The 22,725-nt window shown below is 41.5% G+C and overlaps 1 protein-coding gene across 7 annotated transcripts in view; it reads left to right on the top strand.

Moving 5' to 3' along the window:
- Nucleotides 1-22,725, top strand: part of Tnik (TRAF2 and NCK interacting kinase) — a 383,659-nt gene that overhangs the window by 309,312 nt on the left and 51,622 nt on the right. For 4 of the 7 annotated variants that reach the window (XM_058572271.1, XM_058572272.1, XM_046422906.2 and 1 more), the window contains exons 13-18: nt 2,471-2,581; nt 3,400-3,486; nt 4,665-4,853; nt 13,955-14,119; nt 16,708-16,947; nt 19,033-19,139. In XM_058572271.1, coding sequence (XP_058428254.1) covers nt 2,471-2,581; nt 3,400-3,486; nt 4,665-4,853; nt 13,955-14,119; nt 16,708-16,947; nt 19,033-19,139 — 899 coding nt within the window. The remainder of the gene's footprint in view (nt 1-2,470; nt 2,582-3,399; nt 3,487-4,664; nt 4,854-13,954; nt 14,120-16,707; nt 16,948-19,032; nt 19,140-22,725) is intronic. The other 3 variants (XM_058572273.1, XM_046422907.2, XM_046422908.2) reach the window with 1 other exon arrangement.

The following is a 22,725-nucleotide window of genomic DNA, read 5'->3' as shown; positions in this document are numbered from 1 at the left end:
CAATACTGTATACACCTTGCTCAGGAACCTGCCTGGCATGTAATTATAAAGCAGTATTGATTCCTGGCAGAGGGGTTGAAAATGTACAAATTCTTCACACACACACACAAAAAGGCTAAATCTTCAGAAGGCTTAATTTTTCTCCCTCAAGAAAGAGACCAATGTTTGGAGTTCAAAAAAAAAAAAAAAAAACTTGAAATATTAGATAAATTAGGGCTATTTCCTGCCAGGAGACAGATCTGTACACATAATTATTTTATTCTCTGGGCTGGCACTGATTCACTTCTGTTGAGTGTTGGAAACGTCTCTGTTTTGGGTCTGTAATCCAAATTATTCAGTCGGTTCCTATGATGATGTTTTCTCCGCGTGTCCTCCAGTGTTGTTTTTCTATAAAACAAATAATTGCTTGTCTGGTACCAATGAGTTCCTGCTTTTCCTGCTCTTCTTTGTCATACCATCTAGTATGCCCCATGGCCAGGAGCTCCACCCTCTCAAACATGCCCGTCATCACCAAATTCTGCCCATTTTATTTTGGCTGGTTTCTGATTTCTGCTTCTCAGTTGGCATCTACTGCAGTCCTATTCGAGTGACTGGAATCTGGATAGGTTTCAGTCTTCCTTCCTTTTGGCCGCATCTCCAAAGGCGGTGAACACCCTCACAGCCTGCCTTTGCTACCTCCTCCATGCCCCGTCACCTCCTTCCTCACCCAGAGAAAGTCTTCATACTGCCTTTCCTCTTCCAGCCTGGCCCCTTCCATGGCTGTTGGGGCCGTTTTGAAAATGCACATCTGATCGTGTCATTTGGCTGCAGCAAGCCCTCGCTCCAGTGGCTCCCTGTTACCTGTAATCTAAGATGGACAACTGCTCACCAATCTGGAAATGATAGATGTTGACTCTCAAATGATGCAGCTTACCTCCCAAGACCCAGAGGTTCCCGGAAGATGGTGCATATGGAGGACTGCAGTGGGGGCTACAGTGGGAAAGTTGCTTTGGGGGCTTCTTGGCATTTTGAGTATCTGTGGTTGGTTTAGCTGGGGCTTCGACAGTGAGCTTTTGCTCAAGGCTCCTTCTCTGGTTGTGCAGAGCTGGCTTGTCAGTGCGAGACGGTTATGATCCACTCTGTCCCAGGAACCTCATGCCTCCATAGCCATGCGGTAGAGGGTCCTTGAGAATTTCTCAAGGGAGTGGACCCCCCTGGTCTGTTCCTTCTGAACCTTGTATTTAAAGAACAAATCTCAGTGCCAGTACAGCGATCTGACACAAAAGGCCTGCAGCCTTTCTCAGATGGGTGCTGAGGACATGTGGTATGGGGAAACACTTGGTTTTGTGTGACAGTCCTATGCACTGCAACATTTTTGACATTTCTGGCCCCTCATAGTAAATGCCAATCATGTTCCTCAGTTACTGAGACAACCTGAAAAAACCCTCTCCCGTGCCCCCACAGTTCTGCGTGACCAGAGATGGGTAACGGTACCACCCCCACTTGAGAACCATCAGCTCCTGTAACCACTTGGCTTCATTTGAACTTCCCCTAAAATGTTCTCTTTTCTGAGAATACAATTAATGGCCAGATCTTTCTGTCACTCCTCTTTTCCCTTTATCTGATACAATGATAAGAGCTGAGATGCTGGTGACACATTGCTGACTTTGAAATCAAGCTCCACTATTTAAGGGCCATGACCTTGAACAAGGGCATGACCTTGAACAATTACTTAATCTCCCTGTTCCTCAGTTTTCCCCTATAAAATGGGGATAATAGTATAATATTTAGCTCCGAAGACCTGTGAAGATTAAATAAAGCATGTAAGGGACAGTGGGTTCACTGTCCAGCATCAGGGGCTCTGTAGTGGTTTGAGATAATGACTGTCAGTGATCATGATGATGTCCCTGAGCATAAGGTCTTACTGGGACGGAAGTAGAAGTTGATGCTTACAAAGGAATAATTCTGAAAACAGGCAGCTTGGTATATGAGAAAGAGTTTAGCCTGGGTGGGACTTAGTAAGTTCTGTTCCCCTTAGCCACTAGTGTTACTAGTAACTGTATAGTCTTGAATGTGCCCTTCTCTCCTCTGGTTCTTAGATTCTCTATAATATATTTCTGTTTTGTGGTGTCAAAAAGATCAAATGACACAGCGCTGTAGAAAATCCTGTGAATAGTTTGATGAAAGGTAATAAGCAGCTGTCAAGTCTTGGCCTTTCCTAGCCCTGATTTGAAAACCCCACCCACCCCTGGGAAAGCACATAACAGGAACTCCTTGGTGAGAGTCCTCTCTCATGGTAAATGGCAGGTGTTCTGCCTGACCCCCTCTCTGCCCTGTGCCCCCAGTAGCCCAGGACACACAGAGCCTTGGAGCAGTTGGCCTCTCTCCCTAGTTGCTCATGTCCATGTCCAGTTGGTTTCTTACAGCACACCCCTGCCCCGGCCCAGCTTGTGTCCACTGACATCATGGTTGTCTGCTTGTGGCCCCACAGCAACAAAGGCGAGAGAAGGAACTGAGGAAGCAGCAGGAGAGGGAGCAGCGCCGGCACTACGAAGAGCAGATGCGCCGGGAGGAGGAGAGGAGGCGGGCGGAACATGAGCAGGTAACGTGCAGCAGGATGGGAGTCCATGCTTGGTCCCCATGTGACCACCGCGTGTCTGCCATGTTGTGGGTCACCTTCTCCTGGACTCTCGGTTGAGGTTTTTATTCTTTCTCCAGCAACTGTTCTCACCTATTCAAAAAGTCAAAAGCACAGCCTTGGCAATGGCCATTGGTTCAATCTTGCTCCCTACCCAGGCCAGAGTCCCCTGACATGCCTGCGTCTTCAGATTCACAGCCCTGGGGGTCTGATGAGAAGATAGCACTGAAGCATGAAAAACAAACCAAGCCCTACTCCTCCAGTGCTTTAGGGGAGGTTTTCCTCTCTTGTACTCCTTGTGCATTGATTCAGACTCCTCTCTTTGCTAGATTCGTATTCTGATAGCAAGTGAGCCTGCAGGAGGATTCCATTGCAAAGACGGTGCATGATGGCATTTCACAATTGTTTTACACCTGCTGCTTGCACAAGAGCCTTAGAACTTTATAGCATTGTTAATTCTGTGTACTCCATAAAGAGAGGAACCTGGAATGGAAAGCTTTTAAAATGTAACTGTGGGTTTATTAAAACCAAGTAGTAACAGTAAAATGCCAAGCTATCTCAGTCAGCTGTTGCAGGCAGAGGGCTGGTGCTTCTGACTATGTTGAAAGGCTTTGGCTTTGGCTTGGCAAACTCTTCCTGTTTGATAAGGGTGTTGGGTATTTTTTCCCCTCCTTTTTTCTGTACTTTTCTTGCAGCACTTGTCACCTTTGAAATTACTGGTTCTTTTTCTCTCTCTTTCTTTCTTTCTCTTCCTCCGAATTCTCTGCTGCCTACCTCTCCAGGAATACATCAGGCGACAGTTAGAGGAGGAGCAAAGACAGTTAGAGATCTTGCAGCAGCAGCTACTGCATGAACAAGCTCTACTTCTGGTAATGGGAAAGCCACGAGCCAGCTGTCCTGCTCTGTGTCCATTGTGTGTGTGTGTGTGTGTGTGTGCAGTTCCAAAGAAGGTGCTGGGCATGGTGACACATGTCTATAATCCCAGCTTTGGGAGGTCAAGGCAGGAGGATTGCAAGTTTGAAGCTAATCTCAGCAACTTAGCAGGCACAGACTCAAAAAGGGCCAGGGATATAGTTCAGTGGTAAAGCACCCCAGTATCCTACCAATAAAAGGAGAGGGGCAGTTCTTCAAGCCTTGAAGACCGGAAAATCTCACAGAAACTTAATGCATTTCCTGACCCAATTTGCCAAGGCCTAATACTTTTAATACAATTGTTATGCATTCTTTATTAAATCCATCTATTTGTGAAACTCTAACATGAATCCAGCCTTATTATAAGTTCAGACTGCTTTTGAGACCCACTGTGTTTATTGCAGAGTAATTTTTGAGACCATTTGCACCATGCTGGAATACAATCACAGTAAAATGCACCTTTTCCATAAGAACCCACTCTGCTCTGCAGTCATATTTCATTTGCAGACTATTAGTTTTACCCTTATGATGGGAACATTTTGTGTTCCCTGCTCATGCGGCGTCCACTTGAAGTACTTTTTTTTATTATTATTGCATTGCTCTCCAAATGGGCTGCTTGGTGTATTTTTTTTTAACTGAACTGATATTTTTTAGCCTGTACTTAAGCTTGCTAATGACTTTTGTTCGTCTAAGTTTTATTAAACAAAAGATGATTTAGGTTTATTTTTAGTTCTGTACTTAACTATGCATGTTTGAATGATTTAATTACTAAATTAGGAAGTGGTTGGCTACTTATGGAGGTTGTGTGCTGACCATCCAACTGTCCTTGTTACTGCCATTTTCTCAGTTGCAATTCATCAGGGACAAGTCACTTTGAGTGTTGTGGTAGTTTGTAGGATTGCCACTAAAATGACAGTCTTCTCCTTAAATGACACATTCTTGTGTGGATACTAACCCAAAACTGGAGTTTATTTCTGTGCATACCTGACATCCTCCTGTATTTCTATTAATGTGTAAGGTCCTTTGTTGCTTAGATTTTTGCGTCACTGCATGCTTTGTCACTACTGCCCAGTGGTTTTTCCTGGGATGATTTGGCCTTTTTTTTTTTTTAACTCATCTTTCCTGGTCTGGGCAGGAGTATAAGCGCAAACAATTGGAAGAACAGAGACAAGCAGAAAGACTGCAAAGACAGCTTAAGCAAGAGAGAGACTACTTGGTTTCTCTTCAGCATCAGCGTCAGGAGCAGAGACCCATAGAGAAGAAGCCACTGTACCACTACAAAGAAGGGATGAGCCCCAGTGAGAAGCCAGCGTGGGCCAAGGAGGTAAGTAAGCAGGGGTAGACATGCCCTGCCAGCCAGGCTTTCCCCTGCACGAGTGCATCCCTCAGAAGTGCAGAGTCCCTCCATGCCATAGTTGGAAGACAGCTCATCACAGGACACAATTTTTGCCACTGGAAGAACCACAACATCCTTTCTGTAGAGAAATAGCCAGACATCTTACTCTGCTGTGGTTCTATTTTGTGTGTGTGTCTTTGTGGTCATAGTGGGGTTTTGTAAGTAAAACAGGAAGTAGAAAAATACTTTTCCTTATATGAGTCCAGCTGAAGTTATGGCAGAAGGAATTCTTTTTTTATTGACTTCTCCTTGGAAGAGTGGGATTAGTGCTTGGGAGATTGTGGGCAAACTCATTTACTGTCCATACCTGGAGCCTGGACAACACGTGGGTATTGTCATTAATACTACCCTGTTCATTGTGCACCAGCGGGTGCACAGTAGAACTCAGTAGTGACCAGAGGTCACTCATAGTTATCCAGTAGTTCCAAAGTAATGGTCCTGAATTTGCTCCACGACTAGAGTAAGGGAGGGTTTTTAGCAACTTAGTTCTGTGTTGAGCTGGTTTAAAAATGTGATAAAAAAAAAAAACTATTTGGATCAGAGAGGAAAAAAAGGGTGATAACAAAATGGGTAAAGGAAACAAACAAAATACTAGCTCTAGCCAAGATTAGGCCACTGCTCAGGGAGCCACTGTGTCTGCTCCTATACATGACACCCTGGTTTTCAGTTGTCATTACTTGTGGCACCTAGTGACTTCCTTTATTTTCTTGTGAGCATAGCTTGTCACTTAAAAGGATGTTTTGGGTTACATTGTATTTTTATCTAACTTCTTTAGATATTTATAGCTAGAATTTTTTTTTCAAATTATCTAGACAACAATATTACCAGAACTAGATTTCTTATATAAGATCCTGTTTTTATAAAAACAGGTTTTTTTTTGTTTGTTTTTCTAACCTATTTTACCTGTACACAGAAAATGCTGAAAATGATATTTTGATGTTAATTATGGTGGTTAATGGAAGGTGGAAATTTTTTTAAAAACTGAATTTTTCTTTAAAACTTTTTTGTGGTTCCATATCTTCTTAAAATCCTTCATGATTATCATGCATTATTACAAAATAACTTTTATCTTTAAAATCTTTAAAAAATTAAGTCCATACAGAAGGTTAGTTTTGACGAGGGGAAGTACATTTTTCATCGCTTTCCTTTAACATTTGTAAACATGATCCATATTTACCTCTGTCTGTAATAGCTACTCTTTCTCTTAGATCAGTAACTCAGTTTTGTAATCCTACTCCCAGGTACAGCAGCGACCCCTTAATAATCCACCTGTTCTTCCAGCTAAGCAGAATCACTATGCTGCTAAACAGCAGCTGACACGCTTCCTGGTTGGCAGAGGTGCGCCATCTTCCTCCACTGCCAAACCACTTTCTAGCCATGCCAAGTCAAAAGCTCCAGCTAGACCAGACTCACAGAGCCTGGCTGTGGCAGGTATTCAGAAAGCTGAAAAACTGACCTCCACAAAGTTAATGCCAGTAGCATCCACAGGAATTCACCATTCCAGATCAAGACTCCTGTTTCAGCGTCGCTCATGGAAGAAAGATGGATCAGCAGCTTGCCCTATTAGACGTGGTTTGGAAGAACAACTGAAACCTCAGGAAACCTCAAGGACTGGAGTGAGATGGCCAAAGCAATCTCACTCCCAAGGATGTAGCCCAACTCAAGATTTAGAGTCTAAGGTCATTTCTGTGTCCTCTCCTAACATCTCCAAAGTGACAAGTCCCCAGCTGCCCATTAGGGCAATTAAGGAGGGCCTTAGACACTGCCATGGACCTCAGGGCAGGAGGGGCATGAATTCCTGTGTCTTTACTAGCACCTCTACTCTCCTAAGAAATGCTGCATCACTAAATGACCTCTCCTTGATGCATGACCACCAGGCCTTCAGTGTTCCCAGCTCTAAGCATGACTTTAGAAAACAGACACCCTCAGATTCCATCCAAGAGGACTGTGATTCCTTGCAAAGCGTCCCAGAATTCCTTCTTTCCCCTAGGCAGCTCCCGCATGCACAAATGCACCAGAAAAGATGGGACAGCGTGGAGCAGTTTCCATTTCCTCCCTTCGGCCTCTACCCAGCCTGTTCTGATTTGAACTTGACCACTTTAGCTTCATTGTTTTCTGGGTGCTATTTGTCCTCATCATTAAACTTCCTGGCCTGTCCTCTCTATTTGGAACAAGTTCGCAGTTCCCAAGCTTTCAGGAGCCCTGGCATCCCTGGGGACAAGTTTCTGCAGATGTCATCGAGGCCATTTTCTAGACCTCCTAATTTCCCTATGCTTCCTGGCCAGGCTCCTCGCAGGAAGAGAAACCTCGCTGCTGGGCGTGCAAATGGCATGGCTGTGTCATCAAGCACTCCTAATGTGAGGGTCCTTGGCCAGCTTAAGTCTGGGCCACCTCTGGTGGGTGACATCTTCCAAGGTTCCTGGCTTCCCAGCCCCCTGGTGTTCCTCCTTTGGGCTTCATGCACTTCCAGACACATGTGGGGGATCCTTTGGGAATTTCACATTTAGTCCTCTCCTCTTGGGTGTGGTTAACATACTCTAGCTTCCAACTAACCCTGCATCTAGTCATCAAACTGTTCCCAAGTCTTAGAGTGGGTGATTATATTTTAGAAGAAATAAAATTATTTAAATGGTTAAAGAAGTGACAGTACTAAATTTGGGACTGAAGCAACTGGTATACAAATCAGAGCAAATAATTGCCTTCTTTGGTTTGATTCATCATTTTTTGAACACTCAACTTTGTTAAATTGGGAATAAAATGAACATAAGAATTCTTATCTTCTTGATCTTCTAATGCTTCTCATCAGCCATGTACAAACTTTTCTTCTAACACATTATTTTCAGATCTCATTTCTTATACTAGGAAGGAGAGTCGTGCTCAAAGTAGCCAAACAATAACATGCCTCAAGACTTGAAATATGAACAGAATTTATAGCTTAGTGTTTTAACTATTGCCTGATAAGAAAACTTGGGTTAAACTCTCGGGAGATAAAGAGAACTTTTCAAGTGCATCTTCTGTCAGGATATAAATTTGAAGACATCCTCAGCAGTGAGGAGCAGGCAGCTGTGCCCATGACACTGTCTCCTGTGACATGGGGTCTGGACATTTTCGGCCCTTGTGCTAAGGAAGACACTACCCAGCCATCTTCTACCCACTTGCAACCTCTTCACTAATCAACTCCAGCATGTTTCCTAACTCAGCTCTGAAGCTTCTTGTTGGATATTTTTTTCATCTTTGATTACCCTTCCATCCACTTCTTCTCTTGCTCATTGCAGAGCAACCGTTTTCCATTGGTATTATAGTGTTGTCATGCTTCATCCTCTTTGTCTTCGTTCTTCATTTTGTGAAAGAGAAGTGATCATTGCATCTCATTATCTTTCCCACCACTTCTTACTGGATACGCTCAGAGCAAATGAAAATGCTTGATCATTTACAAATCTTGTTGTGCTCTTCCTTCCCTCCTTTTCCTGAGTATTCCATCTGTCCTGAATGTCACATTGGCTTTGCTTTTCAGATTTCAGCCAGGAAGGAAGTTGTCTCTGAATTAAAAGAATAGAGATGGTCATGCCCCCCATACTGCACCTGCTTTCAAAATCTGTACTATTTCTGGATTGGGATGAAAGTCAGATTTGTTCTGTGAAAATAGAAGCATGATGTTCTGTTGAACCTCAGGAAAATTTGAAGGTCTTTTTTTCTCATTTTTTGGACCTTGGGATTCCTTTTTTTTTTCTGCTGTACCTTAAAATGGCATGTGATTGTCTGGGCCTGGTAGTAACTCTGTAGCACCCCCCTTCCTTCCCCAAATACATAAAAAAAAAATTGCCCTCACACCCAGCAGTGACAGAATGCTCTGTTTACATAGTGTTGCACGAGATAGTATTTTAATTTTTTTTTTAACACTCCATCATGTTCTCTCTCCGCCATGCGTGTCAGTCATCTGGCTATAGTTTTATTTGGCAAACAATGATCTGATCAAGGGGCCAAGATAGCTTTTTATTTCCCATCATCCCATTGGACTTTGAAATCTCTCTATATAAAAACTTCTACACTTGGATCTCTCTGTTGTACACTGACTTTTTTTTCCATTTTTATATGAGTTACTTTATATTTGAGGTTTCCAAATTATGAGAGTTTGCAGCTCTGCTTTTATTGTTCTTCAGTTTCTGCTTATGTTTCTTAAGATTTGACATAAAAGAAACCTGGACGCAAATAGTAGGGAGCGCCTTTGAGTTCATGTTCTTCCATTTCCTGGCAGTGTGGCCTGGGCAAGTCTTGGGGCCTTCCTGAGATGTACTTCCTGGGCACCTCCAGCCTCACAGTTAGAAGGATCAGGGCAGTCTCATGTATCTGTTGACACTGAAATGATGGTACCAGTGCAAATCAAGTATGGATTCACATTTAATTCCCAAGGCCACTGCAACCACAGGAATGTTTTGTCTTTGTTGTTTCTGATTTGGATTTCACCTGACTGATTCACATGCATCTCTATCACCTTCCTCACCTCTTGCCAGTAATAGATAAGCAGATTTTATTTCCCCTGTCTCACTTTGCTAAGGACTTGCTTCACTACTTTTAAGTAATGTGCTCTATTCAAGTGGGATCTATACTTTTTCTTGGAATATTTGTTATGAGTAGATCTTAGAAAAGTCGTTCTAGCCCTTATCTTCAGACAAGATTGCATTTTAAACATTCCATAGGAATGAGAGTCTCTCCTATGCTCAGAGGTGCCCTGGAGAAGAGAGGACCCGTCTTGCCCAGTAAACATCTGCCCCGTGGTTTTGCCAGAGAACCATATGACTCACCCTTTATGTGCTGGTGAGCACAGGGTCAAAGTATCTAATGAGCACTTAGAAGTTATTTATTGACTTTTTTCCCTTTATCTAGCATTGCCAGTAAAATACAGAAAACACATTATTTTGTTCAGTAAGAGAAAAAAAAATCTCATACAATTATGCTGAATTTAGCAATTAAGTAAAACCTTCTAAGGCCTGTGTAGACCCAGTGAACCCAACATCATATAAAATATTATGAAAATGACATAAATATATTTAACTGTCTGCATGTTTGAAACTACTTCTATCATTTTGTTTAGAAAATATCAAAAAATATTCATTATTGTGAAGTGAAACAATCTACAGACTGTTTTCAAATATACAAGACAGTTTGATAATTGATATTGGTAGAATGTTTCTCTTCTACATGTTTAAACATTTTTATTTATTTTGAAGTTGTTTTATGACTCTTGGAATCAATAAATTTACTTTTAGCTGGGTACAGTAGCGCACGCCTATAATCCCAGTGACTCTGGAGGCTGAAACAGGAGATCATGAGTTCAGAGCCAGCCTCAGCACCTTAAGGAGGCCCTAAGCAACTCAGCAAAACCCTGTCTCTAAATAAAATATGAAAAAATGGGATCGTGGGGGCTGGGGATGTGGCTCAGTAGTTAAGTGCAATGTGGCTCAGTGGTTAAGTTCAATCTCCCCCAAAAAAGTTACTTTTTGATCTTCTATATTTGTGCAGCCTTTCTGCATCTCATAGGCCTTGTCTGGCACCCCCATAATGCCCAGTGGACAGCTCAGCCCTTCCTGAAGTAGAATTGTATTTCTGAGACCAGTTTTTTCTTTCTCTATATAAGGCTGTAGTAAATAGTATAGTATTTTTGCAGAGGTAATCCAAGCCTCTTTAAAGTTATTTTAGTTTACATGGTAAAATGATTCTTTCTTTTTTTTTTAAGAGAGAGTGAGAGACAGACAGAGAGAGAGAGAGAATTTTTTTTTTTAATATTTATTTTTTAGTTTTTTTCAGTGGACACAACATCTTTGTTTGTATGTGGTGCTGAGGATCGAACCCGGGCCGCACGCATGCCAGGCGAGCGCGCTACCGCTTGAGCCACATCCCCAACCCGTAAAATGATTCTTTTAATAAGAAAAAGAAATTGCTTTGATAGTGAAATTTGATCAATCTCTGCTAATCCTGTGCTCTGTGTTCACTGGTAATCCCGTCAAGGAGAAACCCTTTGTAATGGGTTTTTGTTGTTATCATCTAGAACCTGGACACTCTATCAGATTTACTAGAAATCTCTTTTGGGTAATGTTCCTGATATTTTATGTCTTGGCAACAGGAGTTGCAGCAGATGCTCTGCTACTAGAATTTTCTGAGTATCCTCAGGCAGATTGAAACATATCTTGATTGTGTCCCAGTTTTTAATCACATATAAGCTTATTCTAGGCAGAGGGGACCTGTTTCTTTTTTTGTCTCTTTCTCATATCTATCTCTAATTAGTAGACATACGTTGTCATAAGAGGCCTTTTTGCCTGGTCTCAACATATTCAGAAGGACCATCTTCTAAATATACTATCCAGCTTTCCCTCTGAAGCACCATTTCCAGTGTTTGTTTTTGGTATCTTTGCTTCAATTCTTCAGGTGATCCTTTGGTGTAAGCTCTGTGCAGCATTGCCTTCCCAAACACCTTAAGACAAGATTTTCTTGGGGTAAAATGTGTAGCCAGATGCCTTATTGTTACAGCCTTCTCATAGATTTTTCAAATTTCTTTGGACACACTCAATTCCAGGAAATTACAGCACACTGGACCCATCCTGAAATAATTTTAAAAGTGTAACAAATTGTTATTTAGACCATACCTTTTAGAATGCTATGCCTGAAACATATTAATGGTAGAATTTAGTCCATAAACTAAGTGAGAGAAAGCATAGGAAATTCTACTAGAAGTACATTAGTAACATTTGCACACAACAATCAAATCCATTAACTGCCTGTGAAAATCAGCACCCAACTTTCTGCCCTGTTTGTTTTCTAGTGTAGTTTTAGACCCCCGGGTGGCCTGTGGGTCTATAAGCAGGAACACTTGTTTTACTGGAAGCTTTCTGCTGTCATTGGTTAAAGGAATTCTTTATCTCAAAAGTGATTTCTTTGCTCAAGATGGAGTCTTAGAGGCAGACTTTTCTACTGTTGCTTTTTAAAGTGCTGCGTCTTAATGTGTATTTTAAACTAAATGTATTTTACAGTTAAAAAAATAATAATAATTACAAGTATCCCTCTCTCTGAATACATTTGATTTCAGAATTTGGGATAACAGGTGGGTAGAGTGCAGACAGCCAGGTGTTCATCTGATGTGTGTCTGAAATTCTTGGGTTCCTGAGCTCAGACATAAATGGTTTGTATAGTAGGAGTTCAGATGTTACGAGAGACTTGTACCTGTCATTCATCTATTAACAATATTTCCTGGAAATAAGAAAATGGCTGATATTTGACTAATTCCAGTGGTCTAGAAATATTTGCCTTCTTTTCCAGGTGTCTGGCATTTGGAAAGCAGTATGTTACACACCTTCGTCTCACTTTATGTATTGCTGTCTCTGTGGGATTCTTTCCTCTTTGTGGTCTTGTCTCAGGGTTGTTTTATTCTTTTGCTCGATGCAATCATCAAATAATGATTGCTGATATAATACTTGGTACGCATGCACACATGAAGTACACCAGTTCTGGTTTATATTCCTGGCTTTTCGCAGCTAATCTCATTTGGTGTGTGGTGAGTTTGTGGGACATGGAATCTCAAAACTCAAGCCAATTGGATGCAACTGTATGTTCCCTGCACAGCCATGGTGGGAGATGAGATGTTCCACTTACCCCCCTCAGTGGGGCAGAAGGGTTCTTTCCTATTGGCTTATCTTGCCATGTTTAAACATTAACAAACTTATTCTGTATATGAGACGGAGTCTGCCTCTAGAAAGATCCAAAATGGGGCAAGGGATGGGAAAGAACGCATTTCTGAAGTTTTACTTCAAATCAGGGAGTAAAATGAATAAAATGGTACAACTGTGCAGACAGAACTGAATATTGAGTCAGCAAAAGAGAACTAATTGCCCAGTCTGAGGAGTCATCAGGGAGAGGAGAAGGGCAGCATTGCCCTGGCAGGTTTGGGAAGCTGGACAATTAGCTTGACCCTGAAGAAATATAGGAGATAAAGATGGGGAAAGACAGATCTGAAAGGAAAAACTGAGGCCTGTTGAAGTTGTGTAACATCTTACATCATGTCTCACAGTGTATGTCTAAAAATCGAAAATTTTCTTCAAGATTGTCCTCTGCGATAGTCATTCTGCCCTAAATATGTACTGTGGGGTAACTGAACCTTCCCTGTGAAGAGCCTAAGGTCTGTTCCCTGCTTTGGGCTGAAAGAGACCCTAGATGATAGGGAATGACAAGGGAATGAAGTGGCCTGAGAGGAGAGGGCTGGAGGAGAGAGAGGGGGAGTGGAGGCAAGGTCATTGCCACAGTGGAGAGCAGAAGGGAGGAGGGGAGAGCAAGGCAGGGGAGGCCATGCTGGGAATGGAAAGAATGAGGAGCAGCAGCATATTTTAGGGAGCAGGGAGGGACCATTGAAGAGAAAGAGCCCTAAAGAGAGAAAAAGAAAATGATACAGGAAGTCTGTTTAAGACAGGCGGTGCTCATTAAGGGGGCAGCCTGGAACACCCACATGCCTATCAGAAACATGTGAAGAAGTACAGGGTTCATGGACTCAACTTCACTCTCTGCCAGCCCTCCCCATGTTTCTTTCCCTCCTTGTCCCATGAGTCAACCCAACCCAAGTTTCTATTTTCTCCCAAGCAATCTTAATGCCTAGTACAGTTCCCTTTGATCATCTAGGGTGCAGACTGTCTCCCTGGCTAACCCCATGGCTTTGTGACCAACCTGCAAGATATTATTCCAATCAATGTAAAATAAGCTCTTAGTAGGCTCAGCTAACTGTAATAATACAAGGTAACGGGTAATGGCTCAGAGTTCTGCATTTTTTTGTTTTTTGTTATTTTTGGTGCCATAGTGTTTGCTCACATTTAAAAAAAATAAAATTAAAGCTTTCTGCAAATTTTTGAGGCAGAGCAGAAAGGAAGACTCATGGCTCTTTGAATTGATCAGAGGGACACAAAAATGGCTGTGCAGGTGACTACAGAAAATCCTTACTGGGAATTAATTGACTTCTATCCATTGAGGCTCTCTTTTCCTTTGGCTTTTAGGTAGAAGAACGGTCAAGGCTGAACCGGCAGAGTTCACCTGCCATGCCTCACAAAGTTGCCAACAGGATATCTGACCCCAATCTGCCCCCGAGGTCGGAGTCCTTCAGCATTAGTGGGGTTCAGCCTGCTCGGACACCCCCTATGCTCAGACCTGTTGATCCCCAGGTATAATCTCTTCTTTATTTCACTGGGCATTAGGATGTATGATAAAACTTAGTAAAAGCCCAGGGGAGGGCCTGGGACTATGGCTTAGTGGTAGAGCACTTTCCTAGCATGTGTGAGGCACGGGGTTCGACCCTCAGCACCACATATAAACAAATAAAATGAAGGTATAAAAAAATACTATAACAACAACAAAAAAAAGCCCACAGGATTATAACATGATTTAGGCATAGGAGCAGTCAAATGACAACCCTAATGTCAAAGTTATAGCAATATATAAGGTTCCACTGAATTTGAAGGGTAGAAGAAAGAGTGAGAAAGGAAAAAGCACCACCCTTCACTTGGAGTCAACCACACCATTCCTTCTTGGTAAACTGGCTCCTCTGAAGACTCCTAAGAGTATTGCAAGGTGGGGACAAAAATCTTTTTGGTTATAATTACCAAGACTAAAATTCCTATAGACCTTTGAAGTCTATACACACACACACACACACACACACAGAGTCTTTTGTTTCTTGGTATTTTGCACTGGAGTCTGAACCTAGAAAAATTAAATGAACTTGGTGTAGTAAAACAGAGTCTTGTAAGCCAGCCATTTCCCCCAGCAAGCTCACCCCCCAACTGCTTCAGCATCACCCAGGAACTAAAGAAATGCATAGTGTCCAGCTCCACTCAGCACCTTGGGTGGGGCCTGGCAGTCTATGATTTAACAAGACTTCCAGGTGATTCTGCTACCTTTAGAGTCTGCAAACCACTGTCTTAAGCAACTCAGTGAGGAAAAGAGATTATTTCACTTTTAGGAAAGGAGAAAATTTCTGGAAGCTCTATAGGACTTTTAAATTAAATATGCCTGAAATGGAATATGAAGTGAAACAGAGCATGGAATTCCATAGAAAGATATAGGTAATGCAGCTTTTTACACCTGTCTAGAATTTCTTCCAGGCATCCACCTGTGTTAGGACTTTCCACAATGTATTTTAAGGTCACTTTTGAAATATGGAATACTATCTGAACAGGAGTTCAAAGAGTAGTGATAAAATCAAGTATTCTTTGAGATTTAAGTCACCTCTAATAGATGGCTTCCAAGACTTTTGAGAACCAGCCAGCTCAACATAGCTTCTTCTGGGTCGTTTTTCTATGTACATAATTCTTTTATGCCTACCTTCAAAAGGATACATTTTTACAAGAACTTTTCTTTTAAAACCCCCAACTCTGACCTTATAAGGTTTACTTTTTCCCCCTGTTAATAGGCAGCTTAGGAGGAGACACTTACTTTCTAAAAGTGACCAGAAAATGAAAAATATAGATATTTTATACCAGCTAATTGGGGGAAAATTTTTTCAGGTGCCTCAGTTTTTGGTTTTATTTTTATTGATTGACTTAGGTTCTTTTTAAAGTAAGTTTGTGTCTTGCAGTAGATATTTTTTAAATGTGCTCTGGTTTTAAGTCCTATTTAATGTATTTAGTGATGATATTTAGCATTGGTGTAATTTTCATTGATTCTGTTCCGATGGAAGCCTTAACATTCAGTGGAGCTGGGCTTTGAGGATTCTCTCCAAATTGTCATTAATGACATGCCAACTAAAATTTCAGACTAGACAAGTCTGACAAGTCCTGTACAAAGCAGATACTAAACGCTTGTTGAATTCACGGTTTGATTTAGAAAGCTCTCTAGATTTCTTTCTCAGCCAATATCTATGGAACACCTTCCACAGACAGGACACAGAGCTAAACTCAGCATGACAGACATAGCTCCTGTCTCCGGGAAACTGAGCTTCCTGAATGGGAGTGTTGGGTTAAAGAATTATTAAAGATAATGAAGCGTGAGCAGTGCTATGATAAAGGGGTACCCTGTGCCCTGGGTTCTGATGATTACTCTTAAGGACCCCCAGTATCACTTCAAGACTGCATGTCTTGTCTGCACAAGCAGTATCACCAGATGGCCAGTGGTGAGACTTTAGAACTCATAAGACACATCCTGGTGTCAAGCGATGGTTAATGCTGTAGATGGTCAGAGGTAGCAGCACAGAAAGCAGGACATGCAGAGGTTAGGCTTGTGGGCCATGGGAATTCAATACTAGGTCCCAATCCAGGCTCCAGCACCTGTCAGCTGAGGAGTCATCATGTGGCTTAACCTCTTTGCACCTTATGATACTTATGTGTAAAATGAGGGAAATGGTTGTAGACTCAGTGAGTTGACAAGAAGTTTAGAGCAGTCCTGCTTTTACAGAGCAACAACACTCTCTAAAGTCAAAGTTAGGTGTTTTAAAGGAGGAAGTTTGTAATGTTAGAAGAGAAGTGTCTAAATATATTGCTGGTCAATAAATGCTCGCTCAATACAGCTATCGTCAGTAGCATCACACGATCCACGGCTTCTCAGAAAGCCATTTAACTTGTTGCCAAAACTCCAATTCAGCCCTACACATTGCTCTAGATGGGAGATTCTGAAGGGCTGTTTAAAGTGTGCTGTGGGCATGATGGACCCTGTAATTCAATTCTCAGGCCCTGGAATTTTTTCCCCTCCTTCAACTGATTGAGACACTGGCAAATCGTCTTCTAATAATGTTGCTCTGATGTTGGTTTGTGCTTAGATCCCGCAGCTGGTAGCTGTAAAATCCCAGGGTCCTGCCTTGACTGCCTCCCAGTCAGTGCATGAGCAGCCCACCAAGGGCCTCTCCGGGTTTCAGGAGGCCCTGAGCGTCACCTCTCACCGCGTGGAGATGCCACGCCAGAACTCGGACCCCACCTCCGAAAACCCTCCTCTCCCCACTCGTATTGAGAAGTTTGACCGAAGCTCTTGGTTACGACAGGAAGAAGACATTCCACCAAAGGTAATGTCACCATCGAAACCACCATCCTCGTCACAATCGATCGTCATGAGCACCACCACTGGCCCACCCTGAAAAGCCTGGTGATGCTGACTTCCTCCCTCCACATGCTTGTCTTGGTCCCTCCTCATTCCCAAGCTGAGACTTGGATTATCACTTATCATTTCTGACTGTCATCTCCCCAAAAGAGCTGAGACTCAGGTCAGTTGAATGGCTTGGAAGTATGTGTCCTGTACCAGAATTGGCGCTCTCAACCCAAGCATTCCAGACCACTTTACTATCCATATTAAAAATAGAATAATGGATATTTCCAATGATGACCACATCTACTTGTAGACAAATTGAAAACACCCAGATAAAAAGTAAAACATTCATTTAAAGTAAAACTAGATTTCAGGAATTCAGAAGGTGCTATTTGCCCTTGCAAACTTCTGGTTGGCTCCATGTAAGGACAGCTTCTTCTAGGCTAAGTCACAATTCAGTTCCAGCCCTGATTAATTACTAAGGATGAAACTTTAGGGTAAAATACCAGCCTTTCCACTGGACAGAACAGTCCTGAGTTCGAGTTCTTTTGTTCTCCTGTACCAAGTCATTGTTAGATCCCAGAAATGTTCTGGACTGTGACTGTAACGGGCTACAAACAACCAAGATGTTTTTCAAAATACTGAAAACATCTTTATATTAGATTCTTCCTAGTTCAGGAATCCCCTTTCTCCTGAACTCAGTGTAGAGAGCTGTGACAGACACATGGAATGACCCACAATTTCCAGGAAACAATGCCATCATTAATTCTATGAAAAAAGATAGTATACTATTACAGCAGAATTCTATTATTTTGAAAATGAAAACAGCTGATGATGGCTTTTTTTTTGGTGGTGTCCTCCTCTTGTTGAAGCAGAAGTGCCATCAGAAAAGGTTACTTAGGAGCAAAGATCAATGTGACAAATGAGGTGAGTCAGAGAGACGGAAAGTGGAAGCTGTTGGTCCACTCTAAATACATACAGCTGTGTATTTGTAAAGGTGGCGGAAACTCCAAATTGGTTCAGATACTTAAGTTTTAGTAATTAAATTAGACTCTTTCAACTCTTCCAATGTTCATGTTTACAAAAAGAAAAAGGTAAAATAGTAGTAGTAATATTTAACTTGAATGGATGGTAGCACCAGTGTGGTCACTCTCCTTCACTGCCTCATCTTTGTGTTAAAATGGGCTGTAATAAAAAAATTAATTTTTCAAAACAGAGGCTGACACTTTACATTGAAAGTCATTTTCTGCACTAGAAGTCATAATGTGATTCTTTCAAATCGTGGACTCCTTTGGTACTCTGACAATATTTGATTTCATAAAAAAGGGTCTTGCATGAGTCTCATCAAAGGAAACATACTTGAATCTACCTTGAGCTTTTCCCAGATAAGTTAATAATTCACTTTCCTGCTGTACCTCACAGTCTCCTTGATATTCACACAGACTTTTTGATGGCCCTTTTAGTCTTCAAAAAAGTCTTCTGACCTGAGGATCTAAATGGTAATTGCAGGTTAATTAGCAAGTAGAAATATCCAGGAACCATTGTATCAGGTTCTCCAGTCTCACTGAAATGACTTAATGTCCTGAGTTCTAGCCTGATATCCCAGTTTCTCTGTGGATTAGATAGCCTGTTAGTGGTAATGTGAGCTAAAAATGGAACTTGGCACTGTCTGGACAGCTTTCATTTGATGCAGCCACCAGTGAGGTAATGGTACCCTAAAAAGGTTTCAGGAATCTACCACTCTTGGCCAAACAAGAGAGGTTAATTACACAGAGCTCAGAAAGTCAAGGCTATTAACTTAATCTGTCTTTAAGGTTGCTTTTAAGATTGGAAATCACCCTCCTTCATGGTTGCTGGTATGCTTCGGAGTCTTTGGTCTGCAGATCTTTGTTTGGTTTTATTTGGGGAGTTGAATATTTCTTTGAGGAACAAATAATATAATTCTTCCATATTTCAGATAGTTTCTGTAGCTTCTGCTTATCGTTATAAAGGAGTAAGATTTTCAGATAGGAGCCTGTGGTCACTATTTTCTGGAAAATATTCCTGAATTCTGCTTTTCTTCCAGGTGCCTCAAAGAACAACTTCTATATCCCCAGCATTAGCCAGAAAGAATTCTCCTGGGAACGGTAGTGCTTTGGGACCCAGACTAGGCTCTCAACCCATCAGAGCAAGGTAAGGGAAGGAAGGTGACAAGTAAAGGAAGAAGCCTCATCCGCCATTGTCATCATTGCTTTCCTAAGGAAAAAAAAAATTTTTTTAAAGTTCCCTGTTTGTTTGTTTTTTTGCTTCAGAAGCTTGTTAACTTACCACCTGGACGTTAAGCATTGACGGACCAGACCACATGCCTCTTACTACTTCAATAAATCTTAGAAATCAGTGTTACGGTGGGGTTCTAAGAATGAATGAGCAACTGGATGAGTGAATGAAGCAACCCAGGAGGCAGTCAGGTGTATTGAACTGACAGTTTTTAAAATCTAGGAGCAACAATGCAAATATAAATCAGATTGCACTATCCCGAACTGTAGCTTCCGAGTCCCATTTGAAGGGAGTCAGCAAGTCAAAATGGTCTATTATGAGGTGATTTTTAGCATCCAGTCAAGAAATGAGCCCTGGGAACCATTGAGACATTACAAAGCAACTGCCCGGAAAAGAGTGACCAACTGCAGAGCTCCTCCAGCCTGGCACTTAGGAAAGGACCAGCTCCAGTAGGGAGATCACTTATTGGGCATTGTTGAGGGTCTCTGAAATGCAGTTATGCTTTCTCCGTTATTCTCTGCTCTCCCTTCCAGAATTTTCCATCCACAATGTATACTCTTATAGTCAGGAAATTGCATCCACTCCCACTGGTTAGTATAGCAGTCTCGACAAGCTAGAAAGTAAGCAATATCTTTGCAGTATCTGGGCAGATTTTATGTGGTAACAGATGCTGTTTGCTGCTGCCGTTCATCAAGCTTCCCTCAGATTTTTCATGATGAATACATTCCTTTTTAGGATCCACTGAAATAGCAAATGGCCTCTGCTGAGGCTATAAAAAGGATGAGCTTGGGCAGGCTGTTTTCTTCTCCTTCATTGTGTTCATAATAAGAGAAAGACCCTCCTTTCCTAGTAAGAGAGAGAGACAGACTAGAAATGAAGCTTGCAGTTATTTGTACACATTTTTAAGATATGGAATGTTTTTGATCTTAACGCTCTTTCTTCTTCACATGAAAAGCCTTAGGAAGGGGTCAGTCCATAAATAAGATGAAATTATGCTAAGAGCAGCATGCATCCCTTGAGGGCAAAGATGCTAGCTCATACCAATCACAGGAGGCTCTGAATGAGCCATTTTTTTCTTCCCAGTGACTTGTCAGACTCATGCTGAGCTGGTGTTGCTAAGCAGCACCGAGCAGACCCAGACACACTGTGGCTGGGGAGCCAGAGGAATGCCAGCCCTGGCTCTCCAACAAACTTCTTCCATCCCCTTCCTAGAGCAGCAATAAGCCCCCAATTGTCAGGGCTTCTTGCTCTTTTGAACCCTGCCCTTAGGGCTCTGTTCATTAAATCAGTTGCTTAGAATTGAGGTTGCTTTGGATCCAAAATTATTTCAACTTTTAAGTATTTTTCCTTCTGTCGACCAAAAAGTAAAAAGAAAGATCTACCATTATGTAGTCAAATAAAAGGAAGCTTTCTATTCTCTCCAAAGTGAGATTTTAATGACATTGGGGCCCCACTTAATCAGTGTTTGATGGTCAGATGCTTATAAAATATGAGTTTTTACCTGGAATCACTTAAATATTTTTACCTTTTTTTAATATTTCCAATATTTCTCAATATTTCCAAAGAATGCATGAGAGATGGTCTACTTAGGTAGAAAGGAAGCGAGCTAAAAGGTAATAATTATTTACCTACAGTGGAAGAAAATTGGGGACAGTGGAGAATCCCTATCTCTGCATGTGGAACAGTCCAATAGAACACCCCCATGTCTTGCTAACACATATCTCCATGTGACCAACATTTAAGATGTAAATTAGGCTTTGCAGCTCCAGATTGGATTGCATTTATAAAAGCTTAAAATACAGTTTCCTGTATAGAGATAGCTCTCATTCACCTTTCCTGGTTAATAATCCACCCCAAAACTCAGTGGCCTGAAAGATAGCAGTTTATATCGCCTGTAGCTCTTCTCCACAAGGTCTTTCATCTCGGTATCTTTACCTCTTAGCAATCTAAGAGCAGCATTCAGAGAGTGACACTCCAGTGCACACAGATATGTTTTTTTGTTTTGTTGCAGTACTGTGGATCAAACCCCCACATAGTATTTTTTTTTTCTTTTCTTCACCTTTGTTGATGTCACACTGGCTACAAGTCTGAACCATGGAAAGGTACCACATAGTGTCATGTTTAGAGAAAAGTTTGATTACCTGGGGCTTCTACACTGCATTTCTTACTCTTGGTTGATAGTCCTTCTTTTCTTCCCAGTCTTTTCTTTGAAGTGATAATAAGGGAAACTAAAAAATTAGCAAAATTAGAATAAATGCCAGTGAAAGCTATAGTTAATTAGGGACAGATTCAGGACACTTCTGTTATTATTTTTAATTCATTTGCTAAATTTAGCTAATATATATTAAGAATCTGCTGTATACAGGGCTGCACACAGCCCTGGGACCCAGTGACTCCAACCAAGACTGCCTAAGTCATAGGGCCTACTATTTCCTGCTACTCTTTAGAGTACAGATATAATTAAGGGCAAATTATATTTGTTTGCCTCACCTTTTTGTTGCTTTTCTTTGGTGTAAATATGTGAATTAGCTTATTTGTAAAAGGCAGACCCTCTCTCTTCTCCTGTGGCAAACTTACAGACCCCAAGTTTAAAATAACAGTGTTTCAACACCAAAGGATTTCAGGCTCCAAAGTTACCATATGGAGAAGAGCCATCAAGGAGAGCAGTTTGCCCTGTGGATAATATGATGTGTGTGAGAAACAACCCATTGTATGAAACCAATAACCACAAAAAAAAAATTGGCAGATTATAATGGTTAAGAAGCTCGGATTTTTAATATTAGTACTAATTTTAAACAGAAACTGCAGAATGTGTGTTTTGTATTTGATAATTTGGAAAACAGTACCTTTGAATAAAAAGAAAACTCCTTCGTATCCTTGAAGGGAAGACTCTTGGCAGTGTCACGCAGTATGCTGACATGTAGCTGTTACAAAATAAAAGCAGAGCTTTATTCTAAATACCCTTCCTTCTGCTATCTACACACATTGTACCAAATCAGAAAGAGTCCTCTAGAGAGCATGCTTTTGTAGTTTTGAGCAGGTATAGCTGTGCTGCAGTCAGTTGTTCAACCAAGTGTTATTGGGCAACCTTTGCAGGTCTTTGTTTATTTAGTGAACACCTCTGGAGCACTTATATGTATGGTATACTTCTCTAAGTACATTGCAAATATTAAATGTTTAAACTCTACAACTCTGTGAGGTAGTGACTGTAGTCATCCCCATGTTTTAAATGCACAAACTGAGATAAACAAAAGTTGCGCAAATTGCCCAATGTGATGAAGTTAATAAGTCAGTATTTGAACTCTGGTAGCCTTACACCAAAGTCTACTCTCTGAAGCGCCACTTTATGTTGATCACAGCACCAGTGCAGCTGCCACTGCTGCCTGGTTTTCCTAGGGGAAAGGGACACCCTTGATTCATTGACGGACTCCACGCCGTTTTTCCTGTTTCCCACTCTGGGGTAGATGAATGTGTTGACATTCCTCCTAATCTTAAGATTATC

Source organism: Marmota monax, unplaced genomic scaffold (assembly GCF_021218885.2).
Source record: "Marmota monax isolate L192 unplaced genomic scaffold, Marmota_monax_Labrador192_F-V1.1 WCK01_AAM20220418_F8-fsc00110, whole genome shotgun sequence".
NCBI classification, from domain to species: domain Eukaryota; kingdom Metazoa; phylum Chordata; class Mammalia; order Rodentia; family Sciuridae; genus Marmota; species Marmota monax.
Note: the sequence above shows the minus strand (reverse complement) of the source record. Positions and strands in the feature narration are given on the sequence as shown.